The sequence below is a fragment of the Electrophorus electricus genome, chromosome 7, assembly GCF_013358815.1.
Source record: "Electrophorus electricus isolate fEleEle1 chromosome 7, fEleEle1.pri, whole genome shotgun sequence".
Classification (NCBI taxonomy): domain Eukaryota; kingdom Metazoa; phylum Chordata; class Actinopteri; order Gymnotiformes; family Gymnotidae; genus Electrophorus; species Electrophorus electricus.
Genome location: NC_049541.1, coordinates 5,703,851 through 5,721,350, shown reverse-complemented (window position 1 = coordinate 5,721,350; position 17,500 = coordinate 5,703,851). Strand labels below are relative to the sequence as shown.

The following is a 17,500-nucleotide window of genomic DNA, read 5'->3' as shown; positions in this document are numbered from 1 at the left end:
AATTATAGTCAAGAGAGGGTTAAAACAAACAAACAAACAAACAAACAAGACTGAGGCTGTTTAAGAGAAAAGGAACGAGCTTTGCAAAGCTTTTCAAAAGATCTTTTCCACAGATAAATGCCCATGGATGTTGCAGCATATCACCTGACACCCATGTTTCATTCTGGAGGGCAGTGCAACTTTGCCTGCATAAACCCAGTCATCCTAAATTCTTCCCCTATTCTCTTCAAGCTTTCCTTGCTTAATTCAACCTAAAATCCAGGCAGTGCAATGATGCAGAAGACACAAGAACTGATTCACAGATAGATACATGTGACCCTGTACATAAGTCATATGACACCAGTTAAGATGAAGCAATAGATGCACCAACATAAACGTCAGCCATATCTCTCAGTCTCGGACGCGTACCATTTATAAGATTGGTCTAAGATTCTGGCGTTTCCAGCATAATGTGGGGTGTGGGGTGTGGGGTCAACAATCAATGGGGTGTGATGCCACAATCGTGTGTTCAGATTACAGCTAAAGACGCATGCCACTGTGCTAACTGTGCTAATGAGTGCAGTCTTTGTAGTAAAAGGTTTCAGAGCTATACATGCTACAGAGCACAACGCAAGTACGGGACGTGGGATGCTCAACATTCGCCAGTCCATCGGTCACCTTGCTGTCCTGTGAGCTGGACCGAAGTCCACCGGCTTTGACAAAGGCCCGGCGTCTCGACGCGGTGAGCTTCCCAATACGGGATGTGCTCGGGTCCTGTATCTCGGGACCACTTTGGACATCGAATGGAGTTGAAACTCTGAGAATTGTATGTGGTGTGGGCCGTGTACCTGGCAGATGGGCTTGCTGCATTGACAGTAATTACTAATACATGTGGACTAGCTGAAGACAAAATCCAGGAAATAACCCAAAGGAACCAAAACCTAGCTTGGCCCACGTACGCGAGGGCAGTGCAGAGCTTTCACCAAAGCCCAATCGTTGCTTTGCCCTGTGTCCTCTCCCCAGAATGAATAGTCCCACCAAGTCTCTCTTCTAGCTCCCAAACGGTTCCTATGCTCCCGACGGCCATTCGAAATCGTGGCTGACGGAGCGCCAGCGGTGCCGCTAATGCACCTCCAGTCCCAGGTATTCCGCGTTCTCTGCTGCCGGTAGGTGGCCATTGCACTTTGGCTTGATGCCCAGGACGCGGAAGTCCTGCTGGTAGCCAGGGATGGCCGGGTTGTCCATGCTGCCGTTCTGGCCGATGAAGCCGGTACCGTCACGCCGGGCGTTGAGGTACTCGGGCGGGGTGGCTGGAGACGGCGTAGCCTCCGCGGGGCCGCTGAAGCAGTGGAGGTACTCCTCCTCTGTCTCATGCAGCGGGCCTGTCGGGTGGGCCAGCAGTGGCCCTGGCTGCTGGTAGATGGGGTTGGTCATGTCGGACGCGACGGTGCCATTCTGGTTCATGTACTCTGAGGGGAGGGACGCACAGATGTTCAGAAAACCAGGGAAGGGACGGGAGCTCGTCTAGAGCGTTTCCTAAAGTTACCAGCAGTAGTTATTGGATAAAAGACATCGGAACCGAAGGCTTTAGTGGGGTTAAACCCAGTTTAAAATATTGGAGTTGTTAAAATCACCTAAACTATCGGACAGTGTTCAAAACGATCGCTTGCTTAATCATGTTATGAGGCGCTTCATAAGAAGGCCTTTGGGAAATGGTACCTTGCCTCTGTTGTACGATTCCCAGAGTTTTGATTCAATTATAAATACAATAAAATGTCACTTTTGTAACTTTTCTTAACCCCCCCCCCCCCCCATCTCGACCATTTAATTATAATGAACAACTACCCAGATTTCTACAATTCCATCCAGCATTCCCGTCATTCTCGTCATGCATAGCGACTAAACTGACTGTTGGCTCACACGACGGGCCCTGTGACGGAGACCGTCACTTAGGAAGTTGAAACGGGTGCTCTGGCTGCTATCCCAGGGCGCCGGCTCTTTGGTCCAGTGCTCAGAGCTCACGTCTACCGGGTTCAGGTCCCCAGGTAGGGCGGCTGCCTACAGCCTTCATTTACAGGCCCGTTCCTGGATCGGGGGGCTGTGCGTGAGCCACCACTTACCTGGGGCGGGTTGGAAGTCTCCGGCCAGGAACTGGTCCGTCGGGTCTGGGATGTAGCGCAGCACAAGGCTGTTCTCTCTCGGCGGGAAGGAATTCTGAGTCGGAACAAAACCGAACTGCTCAGTGCGAGGAAGAGAGCTGCTTTCGAAAACAATGTGAATTCCTGCGTTACCTGTTCTAGTTCTTGAAACTAGTGTAATCTAATGGCTATTACCTAAGGCAGGGGAAAAAAAAATAAAAGTTGGACCAATGCCCAAGTAGTGATGAATGTTCATGTCTTAAATCAAATAGTATGTCTTCCTGAAAACAGTTGCCAAACGCAGCAGTCAAGAGTGTGTCTGATAGATAATAAAGTGCCTTATTCAGAGTCAGTCTGGAGACTAACTACGGTGATTATATACAGTGCACAAGAGAAAATGGCCACATTTGGCCATTTCCGGACAGCTCCTGGGCCCCGGTGCCATCAGTCACTCATCCCATTCCTGTTCTGGCAGGAGCCGATGCTGCTGTTGAGACTGTGAAAAGAACAATGGCACGAACTTTGCCTGGACCACCCTCCTCCCAACGCATTAGAGTGTAAATGTGTCTGATTAAACAGCGCAAGACAGCGCTATTTACTGAAATTTCCATGCGGGTCATTGGTTTAAAAGATTTAAGAGTGTTATTAACCATTACTGAGCAGGCCAGAAACAGCTGCAGCTAAGATCTGTCAGTAATTCCTTTTTGCTTCTCATCCCAGCAACGCTAAAGGATGACCTGCATGACGGCTGACCGAAGACGAGATAACAACTCATCTTTTTGCAGCACGTGTTTTAAACAGGAAAAAACAACCCCCCCCTCAAATTTCTGCCAAGGCTGAGCAAGGCAGGATCGAGGCAGACTCCCTTTTTCAAAACATCCTTGTAAAATCACTGAAAAAAAGGGTAAAATAAAGAAACAAGCTAACTAGGCTACCATCTGTGTCTAGAGATTCAGCCCATAAATGGTTATAGACCACCAACTGCATTATATAAACCTCCTTTACAACTAAGGTCCCCTTTTCTTCTCTTTTGCTCTCCCTCTTTCTCTCTGGCCAAATATTTTAGAACAAGAAGCATTGCCTGCAAAGGCAATCTCACTTAAAAGGCTCGGGTGGGGGATTAGCTAGCGCTCGGCTAGGGGTGTCAGGGGGGTCTGGCGATGGGTGGGGGTGTGTGTGTGTGTGGGGGGGTGTGTTTGGGTTTGCGCTGGCCGCAGCCTGTGCTCATTAATCAGTGGGCACCTGGGAGGACGTGGGGCTGTCTGGGCCACGGGGACGGGCGTGCGGAACAAAACGGGGCGACCCACAGCGGCAGGGCTGGCCAGGATAAAGCCGAGTAACGGATCTGTCCCCACGCCGGAGATGCAAACTTGTTTTGCTTAAGTTTGGCCCTTGAAAGCCCTGCTAGAGTGTCACTGCGTGATGAGTACGGTACGCAGTGCTCTGTGGAGTATTGACACCTGGGTTCTACAAAGCATGCAAAATAGGTACTGTTACTACAAAGTGAACTCTATGTGTGTTCTATGAGCAGGGGAGAATTTGGCATTTCTGGTGTTCCGAGTATTAATTTTTTATAGCAAAATACATTATTTACTCATGCCTTCTTCTTACTGCAGTCAGACCTGTATCAGCCTGTCTTATTTTCCTTAATTTCTGCTATACAAGTCCTGATCAGCTAGCTAGTGTGGTACGGTCTTCTCTTTCGTGTCAGACAATGAAAGAATGAACGTGTTTAGGCTCTTTTTTCCCAGCCATCCTCTTGGGCCCTCTGATCTTTTGGACCCCATGCATTTGGTTAAACAGTTGCCCCATAAAGCAATGTGAAAGTGAGTGTGTGTGTGTGTGTGTGTGTGTGTGTGTGTGTGTGTATTTGTGCACTTGCACAGTATATAAAATACATTGAAATAAATGGGAAAGAAACAAACAAGCTAACCAGGCTACCATCTGTGACTCGAGATCCACCCCATAACTGGTTATAGATCACCAACTGCCTTATATAAACCTCCTCTACTACTAAGGTCGTCTTTTTATGTGCGTCTTTGTGCATGTGTTGGGTTCTCACCACAGAGTGCAGCAGGTGTGTGCGGGAGGTGCTGGGACTACTGAAGAACCCATGGTTGGGCACCAGGTACTTGTCCACGTCCACGGCCTCGTCCAGGTCTAAACTGCCCGTCAGGCTGCGGTAGAACTTGGAGTCGGACGGGCTGGGCAGGTGCATCTTGTCGTCACCCTGCTCAGGAGCAAAACACCCAGCCAGTCAGAACCGGATCTGCAGGAGCGCCATGCGCACACGGAAGATTCCGGCTGTGCGCAGGTCACATGAGGTAAATGATTTTACTAAGCACGAGTAACTAAACCAGTTGGAGAGGATCAGAGCAAAGAGGATTACGTGCGAGTACTGCGCAGACCTCAAATTAAACTGTCAAATTATGTCATTTACTTCACCAGTCATAAGAAAACCAGACATTCCCATCGCAGAGAATACGGTGTGATAAAATATAACAGATGTGTTATATATGGCGTGACAAAATACAACAGATGTACCCTGACAGAAACTGAACTGAAAAAAAAAAGTAGTCCAAAATGACAGCACTGTATAAATCGGTAAATACATTTCCATCTGATCTCACCTGAATGACTAGATACCGTGTTGGATCTCGCGCCATCTTCGAAAACTCTGCGATGAGCTCGCGGAACCTTGGCCTGCTGTCTGCATCGATCATCCAGCCTGAGGCAATCACAGTAAGCATGACAACAGCCATGAGAGCCAAGATGGGACCACACTTGGGTCTCCTTCACGGCGGCCGTCACCCTCATCCGAATGCAAGCGACTGATTCTGAATCGGATTCTGCCCGGTCGCACGGTGCAACCGTTAGGAGATCCGGACTGCATTCCTGCATCCGGACGTTAATGGCCCGGCTCAAGGCGTCGTCCGCGCACTTACATTTCACCATGATCATGTAGACGTCGATGGTGCAGATGGGCGGCTGGGGTAGTCGCTCTCCCTTCTCCAGGACTCCGGCGATCTCGCTGGCAGGGATCCCGTCGTAAGGCTTTGTGCCGAACGTCATCAGCTCCCAAACCGTCACACCTACAGAAGCCGGCGTCAAAAGAAGAACTTGGTCCAAAACCAGTTTAATCCGCTTACAGGGAATGGAAGCGAGCAGCTGCCACATGAGTGATGCTGGCTGGCTGGCTGACTGACTGACTGCACGCTTGCAGCTCTATCTATTTCTTTCTAGCCGTGTTTTGCTTGAGCTTTTTGGTTTAATACGACGTTCTCCCAACTCTGCCGTGTAGTATTGCACGACTCTGGAACACAAACTAGTAGCATAACTTCTTGAGGTGTATTGTAGGTTACTGAGATGCAATTACCATAACTCCACACATCGCTTTGATGGGTGTACTTCCTGTGAAGGATGGATTCAAGGGCCATCCATTTTATTGGTACCTAAACACAGAAGAAACTTGTGTTACCCGAGTCTTTATGTGAATACAGTAAACTACATTATAGAACTGCAGAATAGCAAGAACCCAGGGACTACAACACCCAGAGTGTATAACAGTGAGTTAGAGACTCACCTTTCCGCCATCTGCATGGTACTCTTTCTCGTCTGCACTGAGGAGCTTAGCCAGGCCAAAGTCAGTGATCTTCACATGCTGAGGAGTCTTCACCAGCACGTTACGCGCAGCCAAATCCCTGTGCACTAGGTGGCGCTCTTCTAAGTAGCTCATACCCTGAAACAGCAGTAAAACAGTAAAACAGAGACCGTTGCATTTGTATTAAAATGTTTATTCTTGTTTGTGCATTTGTTTGAAAATGCACTGCACATTATCAAAAACTTTTGATGATTAATTGAAATTATGATTATTATTTTTTTGCCTGGTACACTACATGCTCGAAATATTTCATATAGTTGTTGTATATTTCCAAATATTTGAAAACATAATGGTCCATGACATGCGCCTCATTTCTGCCGGTGCACCCATCAGAGTCTTCCGATCATCTAATTTAAGATGCGCAGAGCACTGGGGAGCCATAATTCATTCTGACGGCCATCCGGGAAATATCACAAAGACAGAGCATTTATTTATTTTTTCTGGCTGCCGTCCCTTGGATCGTAATTAGAATTTATCACAGCGTATCTTTCGGAAGAGAACACTCAGCACAAGAAAGGGCCGGACAGATGGAGCAGGGGGGAAAGCCGATGAAGGGTGATAACCACTTCTCTTTTAAGGCTCTTTGTGGACCGACGCAGCATCCACGTGTTTACGCTACACCGCGAGCGAGAAGGAGCCAGTACGGTAGCCGGGGGATTTCTGTGAAAGTCTGCTACTCGTTGGAGCAATCTTTTCTGGGAATGGTTCCCCACGATCCACAACGGGGATATTAAATCCGTCTTATTGTAAGATACGCCGTCCGCCATTTAACAGGCTACTCTTCGACTGCTTCCATTAAATGTAATGAATTTGCGTGGGCGCCTGTTGTGGCCTTAATCCGATTTGTGGATGAATCTAACGGGATGGTGGCTGGCGGAGACGAAGGCCCGTTACCTTGGCGATCTGCACACACCAGTTGAGCAGGTGCTGAGAGCCAATTCTGCCCTTGTTTTCTCTGACATAGTCGAGCAGGCAGCCGTATGGCATGAGTTGGGTGACCAGCTGCACGGTGGACGTCAGGCATATCCCGAGCAGGCGGCAAACATGGGGGTGATCCACGCTGGCCATCACATAGGCTTCCTAAAGGCACAAAGGTGACAGCGGGCTTAGAACGGATAAAAGCTGGCATGGCGGTGATACAGCTTCAGCAACCAGGGCCCAATTCAGGTGTGGTCCCGTCAGTATGGGGAACATTTTTTTTTTTAGAAATTGGGTAACAACTTGTGCAACCCAGTAATTTGTGCCAAAGGAAGGTTGGAAAAATGCGAGAACCTTTTCATGACCTCAAAACAAATGACTGCTAATGTTAAGGTTGCAAAAGAGCGACACACACTACACTGGTTATTATATCTCAAAGGGCTCAGCGCTCCGACTGTGAGATAGCGCAGTAATTCTCAACCAAGCCCCTGGCACCCAACAGATGGTCCGCATTTTGGCTCCAGCCCTGTATTTACACCTGCATTTAGGGCTTTTAATGCCTTGTTCCGGCCTGTTGGGAGATGGGATTGAGCAAAATTGAGGTCCCCATGGTGGGCCCTGAGGCCTGGATTGAGAAACTCTGGGTTAGCGCCAGTCAGGGAGTTATGAGGAACTTCAAACAGAATACTAATTTACTGGGATTCCTCAGTTCACTAATAACTACAAAGACAAAGAGAAAAATAATATTAAACTTAGAACAATGGGCAAAGTGCTACAGCAATCGTTTGTGTCTCCAGTTCTCTCTCTCTCTCTCTCTCTCTCTCTCTCTCTCTCTCTCTCTCTCTCTCTCTCTCTCTCTCTCTCTCACACACACACACACACACACACACACACACACACACACACACACACACGCACGCACATATATATACATATAAATTTATTTATTTATTTATTTTTCCTGTTAAGCCAAAGGGGAGTAGATTTCAAATGGTTCTGGATGGATCACATCTGTAAAAATATTTACAGGACTGTTCCTCTTCAAATTTCTACTTATTCCTAGTCAAAAGCAACCATGTTTACATAACTGAGTTATCTTCAGAGTAACCCTGACTTCTAAGCTATCACTAAAAACAGAATTTTCTCAATCAAAGATTTTCTCCTTCTTTCCTCTCCATGCCCTAGAGTAAACTACAGGAGCAGACTGTTGTAGAATTCTAGGGTGTTCCACCACGTGAAGAGCTACACGGCTTTGATGGGCCCATACCTGCTGGGGCAATAACTTCCCTTTGACAACAAAATGGTTTTCTTAAGTATGTCTTTATATATAATACTTGTATCACAGATCCACTTGTAGTAAAGACCCACATGAGAAAATGTTTTTTTTTTTTTGTTTTTTTTTACTCAGTAAATGCTAATATTTGGTATTTGTTTTGTGCCTGGCTAAAAATCATTAAATGAACACAGAAAGAGTCACATACTGAAAATGTTTCTGTAAAAAGGTAAACCTCAGAATAAGTCAAAGATGCCATACTGCAGTATGGAGGATTCTCAGCGCTGCGGAGCTTAACGGCTCCTCAACAAAGGCCACACCTGACTCGTCGCTTTATGGCCACCAGCTGATGTTTGCGTGGTCAAGCAGGGGAAATGGTAAACAATGCACTGCTGGGCAGAAGCTCAACTGGTGCCGAATAAAACAGACCAGTGAAAGCGGCTCTGCCCAGATAAGCTTGTAATTGTGTGGTTAATGATTGACAAAAAAAGTACGTCCTGTACGCAGATGGCAAACGTCAAGATAAGTCTGACATGTTTTGAGTGGGAAAAAACAATGGATGTTCTAAACCCACTGACATCGCTGATGCTACATGCACCGTTTGCCTGGGCCTCATGAATTGCTAATCAAGGCCAAAGGAACATAATGGCAGATTTTTTTTTTGCAGAGCCAGCTGCAAATCACCAGAGACAAAGAACAATTATTATGACCTAATCCATATTGTATTGATTAAGATTTCAAACATTTCTAAACTTACATCCAAGATCTCTTTGTTTGCTTTTGGGGACGTGGCCTCTCGCAAAACCTTTATGGCGACGGGGATCTTCACATCTTCCCCTTCTGGGACCCATAGGCCCTGCATGAAGAGATTCACATCGTCACCAGATTTCCACACAGCACCCAGTGGGTGGAGCACGGAATTCGCTTCCGCCATCTGATGCTCCAAAGCTCGCCAGGAACTCATGTACAAGAGGCCCAAGAGAAGAGGGGTGTCTTAGAAATAACAACGTCTCTAGCAGAAATAAAATGTCCAATGCGCATGTGTATCACAGAGGAATCGATGGTTAAAGGAATTTGTTAGCGAGCCGTCCGCATATTCGAATGCATTCGGTTGAGTTCAGGGCAGTTATTTTGCTAAGACTTGTTACCTTGTACACGGTGCCAAACGCTCCAGACCCGAGCACTTTGATCTTCTTGAACTCCGTTTCTTTGAGGATGCGCAGCAGCGCCTGATTGGGTGCTTCTCCACTGGGGGTGAGTGGCTCTACTAACTGCGGAGACACACACATCCTGTCAGGAAAGCACCTCTGAACCCCCAGCGAGGGGCGCATCCCGCTTCTGTCGGCTACTTCCTCCCCGCGATCCGTGTCGGTGCGGGGTGAGGCACGGCAGCCATACCTCTCTCTCCTGGAGCAGCCTACGCATGGTTCTCTTCCTCTTGATGTTCCGCCTTCTGATCAGCACCGTCACGGCCAGGCTGAGGATGACCAAGGCCAGGAGGCTGCCCACCACACCTGCGGCGATCACTGACATACCCGAGTAACTGAGGGACGAGAGAAAAGAAGTGAGAGCACATCGGGAACGAATGCACCAAGACGGAAGCTCAGCAAGTAAAGGGCTACTGGAAGGTCCACAGAAAACTGTATTCCGGAATTCAAATGGGTGCAAGATGCACAACTGCTTTTTCTTCTAAAACTCACCTTTTAAAATCTTTGCAGTCTTCTAGAGTTGGCCCAATGCATCTAAAAGAATATTTTAATAAGTTATTATTGAAAAATGATTATGCAAAAAAAAAAAAAAAAAAAGACAGACATGCATCATGCGTTCTCCTGCTGGGACGAGGCTGGAATTCTCACCCCTGGGTGCAGTTGTGGTGGCACAGCTGGCACACCCTCGTGCTGTCCGGATACTTCCACACGAGTGTCTCGTTCTCCCCGGGCACGCCTTGCGGGCAGCGGGCCACGCAGTGGGGGCCGTCTCGGAAGTTGGCGCACTCCACGCACCCGTCGAGGCCCTGGACCGAAAGGTGCCAACCACTTAGTCGTACTGTTTTCAGGCTTGCCAACCTGTTCCCTCACCACGAGGCTCAGGAACAGTGCCATTGCACACCAAACACCTTATGACAGGAAGAAACTATAACACGCTAGTGTATGAAATATGGTATTGATTATTCAGTTCGATAGATGTATGGTCTTTTTTGTTTATCCTAACAGCACACAGCCCTGGCTAGCCTGAGACTAATGTCTTTTGGCTGAATCCCAAATGGGTCCCTGTTTGACATATTGTGCACTGCGTAGTGTACTGAAAGCTCATTATATTTCCATGCCCAGTCTAGGGCACTACATGAAGAAGTGAAGAGATTAGGAGGGCATGAATGGATTGTCAGATTGCACTCACAGGCCCTGTGCAGGTTGGGGTTCCGTTGAGGGGCTTGCACTCGGGGTCACACTGCATGCATGTCTTGTTGACCTCGCATTCCCGAGGCTCTCTGCGAAGAAAAGAACCTCTTTTACCGCTGCTGTCTTTACCCACGCGCTCGGTTTAACCCACGTCCGCTGGGTGTCGAGAACACGTTGCTCGGTACACGGTTTCCTCAAAATCCGCACAATGTATCGTTCTTGGCTCCACAACGCGAGTTTGGGCACTTTAAAGTGTGCGAATCATCACTGCGATGACGTGTCAATAACGGGACTGCGCAATCAAAGACGCAGAGACGTGTCCAGTATGCTTAGGTGTCGGGTCGTGCGTTTGCGGCCTCGCTCACCCCTCCAGGAGGTGGCAGGAGGCCACGCAGCTTCTTCCGCGGCTCCGGTGCTTGCAGCTGAAGCACATGGATGGGCCCGGTCCCCAGCAACCATCAGTGCTGCACATCTCATCGCAGGTGCGGTTCTGATTTGCTGCACAGACAAATGCAGAGAGAGAGGAGGGGGGAGAGAGAGAGAGACAGAGAGAGAGTGATCAGAAGGCTTCCAGACCGCACGGCCGCGGAGCTGGACAGCGTGACGTGTCGATGCTTTACCGCAGGTTTCTGGGTCGGCGTTCTGCATGGGCCTGATGACCTGCTTGTCCGACTTGAAGAGGCGTTTCCAGTACTCGGCGCTGGTGTAGCAGAGGTTAGGGTTCTGCGTGATGGACACGTCCCCGTCGCTGATCTCGCGCAGAGAACGCAGGCCCAGGTGGGTGACGGAGATTCGGTTCACCCCGAGGCTGACCGTGCCCCTGGCAGAACAGGTGGAGGAGGAGCAGGAGGAGGAGGAGGAGGAGGAGGAGGAGAGAGGAAGTAGGGAAAAGGCACCCTTTCATATTAAAAGGAGATATTTTGCAAGTTTGTAAACAACGATAACAAAAAGGTCCGCTGGATGGAAACTTACTGATACTTCGTCCTTCCACGGATGACCTCCAGGTTTTCAAAGGGGATGAGGGAGGACATGTTTTGTGGCCAGTACTGAATCAGCAGAGTCCCTGTGAATTCAGAGGTGAGAAGTGAGCGAGTCATGCGTATGGAAAGAACGTTTCAACACAACATCATGCTAGCGTACATCTGTTCACGGATAGATAGCTAGATCAAAAAAATTATAATTTGGAGGCAGTTGGAAATAATAAAACATGCTTTACTCATAGACCACAGGGTAGATGTGTTAGTCATAGTCCTGGGCCTTCACTTCACACACAGTTCAGCATTTTCAGTGCTGATTCATCTCATTATGGGATTAGGCAGTATCTGATGGCTCTAATGAGCAGGGGAAGCACCTAACTGCGCCGTGCGTACTGTAGGTTTGGACTGAATATCCCCTTTGTTTAATGGATATACATAACCCAGACATGCAGCGTATAACGACGACACAACGCTGTACTAACCTGTAATTTCTTTGATACTTTTGAAGACGCTGAGTCTGGCGGGAGACATCTTTGGTGTTTTAGTGTATATGTCCCTACGATAAAGGTGCATAAATGGATCAAACCCTGGACATCTGTTTGTTTATCATCAGCCTTTTATTGGTTACTGTCAACATTATTTAGACTTTGCTAATCGCTGCAAATTCAAATGTCCCGTTCACACGATAATTTAGAAAAAGTGAATCTTTCTGACATCATTGTTAGCAAACACACAGTATAAACCCTACAGATTGTGTAATCTGGCACTGTGTTGTTTTTAATATGAAGTGTAACACCGCACCCTTCGAACGTCGTTTTCAGGATTGAGACATCTCCATTGATCGTTGTGCAGTTCTCGAACGAATCAATGTTGCTGGCATTGACTGACAGAATGCCAGCCAGATGCCCCACACCAAGCCCCATGCAAACTAGAAAAGGAGAAACCATGATTTAAAGATTAACTTCACCTTTTTTGTATAAAAGTGGACCTTGGAGATCTGTCCTCTCACACTTAAGTTAATACGAAAAAATGCAGGACAAAACGCATTTTTGCTGTGAATGCAGGAGAAAACTGCACAAGTCCCAGAAGGCGCGGCGCAGCCCCCGGGGCCGTTACCTTTTGGACACAGCCCGTCGCACTTTGTGCACTTCCTGACGCCGTCCTCGTCCACCTCGTAGGTGCCGGGGCTGCAGGCTCTCACGCACGCGCCGTGGTCTGTCACCACGTAGTTGTCTGGAACGCATAAGAAACCAGCGCCAGTCAGCCTCCAGGTGTGAAGCGCAGAGCTACCAGGCCCGCAAAAAAGTGCGACACCTTCGCGTAACCGGCACGCCTGCCCTTGGCAAAAGTGTTATTCAGAAACCAGGAGCGGTGGAGAAACTGATGCAGCCTCACGATTCTAGATTCAATGATTGCCCCTGCTTCGGTTGGGGCAGTTCACATTTTAACCAGGGTGCTCTTTCATACAGGCATGTGCTGTCAGGCTCTGGTTTCAACTGATGAACACGAACCAGGGCAAAACTGAAGAAAAAGCCAGCATCGCACATTAGAACACATGCTTATCTTGGGGCACTCACGCTACCGTTGCTAAGCAGACCCAAATATCGTGATGTTGTGTTACATAAAACACGTCCAGCGGGCAGCGGAGCACCACAGAGCTCGCACTTACGTGGGCAGGTCTTCACGCACGTGGCCCCGAAGTTGTACTTCCCGTCCGGGTTGGGGGCCAGCTGATGGGAGTTGGGGTCATAGCGCATGAGAGGTGGGCACGCATCTTTGCATGTTCCTTCATCTTGGAAGTCCCTGCAGGCCTGCAGTGCGTGCGCACACACACACACACACACGCATGCTCTGATAACTGCATTTTTTCAGTGCCCCAAAGATTTTTTTTGCCACAGCTGTGCCGGGAGCCTGACACGGAGTGGTTCCATAGGGGGTCCCAACCCCACCCACTGCTCACTGCTCACTGCTCACTGCTCACTGCTAAGGAATGGCACACTGGAGTAATGTGCACACGCACAGCGTACATTGCAGCAGAATGCAAATCCACCACGTGCCATCAGCAGTGGAGCCATGAGCTTGTGTCTGCTAAAGGGTTACTAGACTTTCGCTGAATCACAGTGCCGGTTATGTTCAATCGACGACAAAGAGATGAGTAACCGTGCTCCCATATAACGGGGCCGGTGCATTAGTTCCCCACTGAAGATACTTAGCATGGTGCTATTCTGTCATGTGGTGTCCAAGAATGCAGAGGTAACATGGGGCACAGCCAAACACATATACTCAGCAACCTTTCACCTCTGACACTCAAAAGTCAGACCTAACAGCAAACCTCACAGGCACTACTGATACAAACACCACATGATAATACGGCAACCCAATATGGACAAAATATTATACTGGGTTTTGTGAATATACTGCTGAATACTGTGAACATAAAACGCCTTACAGTATATTAAAGACACACTGGTAGACCCTTGGTGTGTGATGATTGAACACTCATCCGCCTTATTTTGACCAAAGTCATTTATAACACATTGTTGGATCATGTGAGTTCCGTCATTCATTAAAATACCCACAGAGCTAATGATAAAAATGCTACCCATCACACGTAAACACGTTTGGGATTCGTTAGCCCCATTTGCGCGGCAGCCGTCTGAGGTGTGAGTGCTCTGAGGGGCCAGTGCTGTGTCTGCGTTCAAAGCGGGGCAGCCTGCGGACCCCGGGGGCGCGTCCTCACCAGGCAGTCCGTGGGTCGGGGCCCCGTGCAGCCGGCTGCACAGTGCTCATTGCAGCAGTCGCTGGGCTTGGGGCCTTTGCACCTCCCAGAGCACTGCTCCGCACACGTCAGCTTCGTGTCTGCAACAGAAATGGCCCTGTGAGTGAATCAGTGGGCGTTTCAGAGCGGACTCGCTCTTCCCCTTCAACGGCCCCGCACTTTTTTTGGTTGTGCGAAAGCTCTTTGGCGACCTTGACTATTCAGGGGCACCTAGATGAGCCAATAAGATGGGAAACATTCTGTTTTTGCAACTGATGTTTACTACTTACATATCTGGCAGTTCTCAAGGCCAGGACTCCAACAGGAGCCATTATAACAGCTTGAATGGCACTTCTGTAACATGCCTGCAGGAGAAGGAACATAGAAACTCGAGCCTTCAGAACGCCTTCACTAAAAACTCAGGCAATGTAATATGCGTAATGAGTGTAATCTACCAATCCAAGTTATTGGGGCTACTTACAAAATTTGTCTGTGCTGGGGTCTGGCTTGATTATTGTAGATTTGCTTTTCGTGTTCACGATGTCAGCCCACTGGATGCTCTCCACGTTACACAAATAACGGTTGTTGGCAAACTTCACTCCTCCTTTCAGGATTTCTTCGGAAGAACAAATGCGCAGAGAAATTTAGGATTCACGTTATACAGAATAACTGGAATTGTCACGTTCATACAAATTAGTCACGTTCACTGCTGCAGAAACGTAGGAAAACTCGTTGCTCTTTAAGTTGTGTTCTGCCGAAGTCGCAGGCTACTGAGCACGGCATGCAAGGAGCGCAGGACTGAACTCCACAGGTAATTTTACAACAGAACAAAATTCGGGCCTACCGTTGAGGCTGGTGAGGGACAGCCACCTGGTGCCTTTGCCGGTGGTCAAGTTGAAGTTGGACAGGACGGCCAGGGCGAAGGAACTGTCATACAGCGTGTGGCCACGGATGATGCGCAGGTTGCTCAGCGGGATTGTGTGAGCTTTGTTGAGACCTATCAAGACATGGCCTCCAACCTCTTCGATGGTCTAAAGGTGTGCCAGGGAAAACGAATCAGTCCCAGTTTGATCATGGGATCAATAAATAAACAGAAAGGGTGGGTTCTAATGTTCAAACGCATTTAATCTTAATCTTAAATGATGGTGCTGGACTGAAACAACTTTCTTAACAGAAAAATTATCTTATCATATTATAATCAATTGCAACGGCAAAAATTGTGCTCACCTAAATCACCAAAATCTTCATACAGTGTGACTACCACAAAATGTCATGTTTCATTCTCACCCTCCCTGATCAAACATTTTCTTTTTTCCACACAGCATTTTTCAAACACTGCTCCTCTATTCATGTTTATCTCAAATGAAAAATGTTATTCTTTATAATACACCTCACCCAACAACAATAAAATGTGTACGTCACAAAAGATGTGCACATTATGAGAGGATGTTTCATCCCTCTGACGTGCACGTACCACAGACATGCACAGATTAACGTGAGAAACCTGTGTACCAGAGGAAACGTCTTGTACCTCAAGAAAGGACAGGTCATGTTCGTGGGTGGTGTGTGTGATTTCCAGATTCTCCAGAATCACGGTGCAGTTGCTGTACATCTTCAACATATTCTGGTAGTGATCATCCACACTACTCAGAAGAGTAAGTCTGTTGTTGCCTCCCTGACATACTGGGAGGAGAGAGAGAGAGAGAGAGAGAGAGAGAGAGAGAGAGAGAGAGAGAGAGAGAGAGAGAGAGAGAGAGAGAGAGGGAGGGAGAGAGAGAGAGAGGGAGGGAGAGAGAGAGAGAGAGAGAGAGAGAGAGGGAGGGAGAGAGAGAGAGAGAGAGAGAGAGAGAGGGAGAGAGAGAGGGAGGGAGAGAGAGAGAGAGGGAGGGAGAGAGAGAGAGAGAGAGAGAGGGAGGGAGAGAGAGAGAGAGGGAGGGAGGGAGAGAGAGAGAGAGAGAGAGAGAGAGGGAGGGAGAGAGAGAGAGAGAGAGAGAGAGAGAGAGAGAGAGAGAGAGAGGGAGGGAGAGAGAGAGAGAGGGAGGGAGAGAGAGAGAGAGGGAGGGAGAGAGAGAGAGGGAGGGAGAGAGAGAGAGAGAGGGAGAGAGAGAGAGAGAGAGAGAGAGATTACTAAAACAGGCCTGTTTGACTATAGTAAAGAGACACAACACAGACTGTCAACAGATTGCAGTAAAGAGACTGTCAGCACAATCTGGGTCAGACTTCTAGGGTACAAGACATTATCATAGCTGATGTAATATTACAGGGCAGTATATATTAAAACCTTTAAGCCTGAGATGGTTGTTGCTCCTGTGTCAAGTTTCCAAAAACTAGCATGAATATCTCAGAGCCACAAGGCCACAATAAATAACGCTTGTTTAAGGCTTCAGAGTGACTGATGGACACTCTCTTTTTCTTTCTCTGCTGTCTTCTTTCTTCTCTATATATATCCCCTAGACATTCCCTCCATCTGTCTATCTCTCTGTCTCCCCCTATCTGTCTTTTATTTTTGTCATCTTTTGATTAGAACCAGAACAGCTCCTTTTTAAGATCCGTCTGGCTGGTCTTTAGCTGTGCATGCGAACACGTGACTGTAAATCCTGTGGAACGGGAATACAACAGGAAGTAGGTGGCAGAAGAGCAAGAGAAGGAAAGCTAGAAACAGGGTGAAAAAAAAAGACAAAAAGAGGGGCTGGCTTATACGACACATGCCTGTGGTCAAATCCAGTCAATTCTTGTTGTTTTACCGTTAAAACAGTACTAAAAATGTCATACTGTAAAAAGCACGAGTTGTCAGTAACGTCTGTACTGTTCATTTTCAGTAGGCAGCAGTCTGAGAGCACGGGTCCATGATTTGGTGAAGCGAACACCAGCAGACAGATGAACAGACAGTCTGACAGAAACTGCAACTGTATTGTCATTTTGAGCTCCAACTGTATTGTCATTTTGCCTTCCCATTTTCACATTATGACGCAATATATCCATTCCAGAAACATGCCCCCGTCCCTTAGCCTTTGAATCACGCTCGATGAGATGTCTGTACCCTGATGAGAGAATTGGGAGGGTCTCTCGAAGGCCGGCCTGGGAGCACTACCACAGCAGCGTCAGATCATTATCTAACGTAAAAGACATAAAATGAGTTTGTTGAATATATATATTTATATATACTTTCTAAATAGAAAAATAACCTAGAAAAAGGCGGCAGAGATAAACAAAAGTGAAGTCACATTTAAGGCACACCCTAAGTGACTAAAACAACAACAACAACAACAAAAAACAACAATGATGAAAGCCCTTCCAACTCTGCCAGCAAGTGAAAATTAAAACTCCCCATAATCGCCTCCCCCTGTGCTAACTCTGCAGACGCTGTCTGTAGTGAAGCAGGCGTCCATGGGTGCCA

At 47.8% G+C, this 17,500-nt stretch overlaps 1 protein-coding gene across 2 annotated transcripts in view; it reads right to left on the bottom strand.

Annotated features, from left to right (window-relative positions):
• Positions 1-865: 865 nt before the first annotated feature.
• egfra (epidermal growth factor receptor a (erythroblastic leukemia viral (v-erb-b) oncogene homolog, avian)) overlaps positions 866-17,500 on the bottom strand; it is a 37,397-nt gene continuing 20,762 nt past the window's right edge. For both annotated transcript variants that reach the window (XM_035527833.1, XM_035527834.1), the window contains exons 2-27: positions 15,635-15,786; positions 14,948-15,134; positions 14,585-14,719; positions 14,394-14,468; positions 14,086-14,204; positions 13,015-13,156; positions 12,462-12,578; positions 12,147-12,273; positions 11,828-11,901; positions 11,341-11,431; positions 10,989-11,188; positions 10,734-10,866; positions 10,367-10,457; positions 9,826-9,983; positions 9,670-9,711; positions 9,368-9,512; positions 9,118-9,240; positions 8,727-8,825; positions 6,673-6,858; positions 5,701-5,856; positions 5,494-5,569; positions 5,063-5,209; positions 4,748-4,845; positions 4,180-4,347; positions 2,100-2,193; positions 866-1,448 (exon numbers count right to left, since the gene is read on the bottom strand). In XM_035527833.1, coding sequence (XP_035383726.1) covers positions 1,102-1,448; positions 2,100-2,193; positions 4,180-4,347; positions 4,748-4,845; positions 5,063-5,209; positions 5,494-5,569; positions 5,701-5,856; positions 6,673-6,858; positions 8,727-8,825; positions 9,118-9,240; positions 9,368-9,512; positions 9,670-9,711; positions 9,826-9,983; positions 10,367-10,457; positions 10,734-10,866; positions 10,989-11,188; positions 11,341-11,431; positions 11,828-11,901; positions 12,147-12,273; positions 12,462-12,578; positions 13,015-13,156; positions 14,086-14,204; positions 14,394-14,468; positions 14,585-14,719; positions 14,948-15,134; positions 15,635-15,786 — 3,482 coding nt within the window. In that variant the 3' untranslated portion in view covers positions 866-1,101. The remainder of the gene's footprint in view (positions 1,449-2,099; positions 2,194-4,179; positions 4,348-4,747; positions 4,846-5,062; positions 5,210-5,493; positions 5,570-5,700; positions 5,857-6,672; positions 6,859-8,726; positions 8,826-9,117; positions 9,241-9,367; positions 9,513-9,669; positions 9,712-9,825; positions 9,984-10,366; positions 10,458-10,733; positions 10,867-10,988; positions 11,189-11,340; positions 11,432-11,827; positions 11,902-12,146; positions 12,274-12,461; positions 12,579-13,014; positions 13,157-14,085; positions 14,205-14,393; positions 14,469-14,584; positions 14,720-14,947; positions 15,135-15,634; positions 15,787-17,500) is intronic.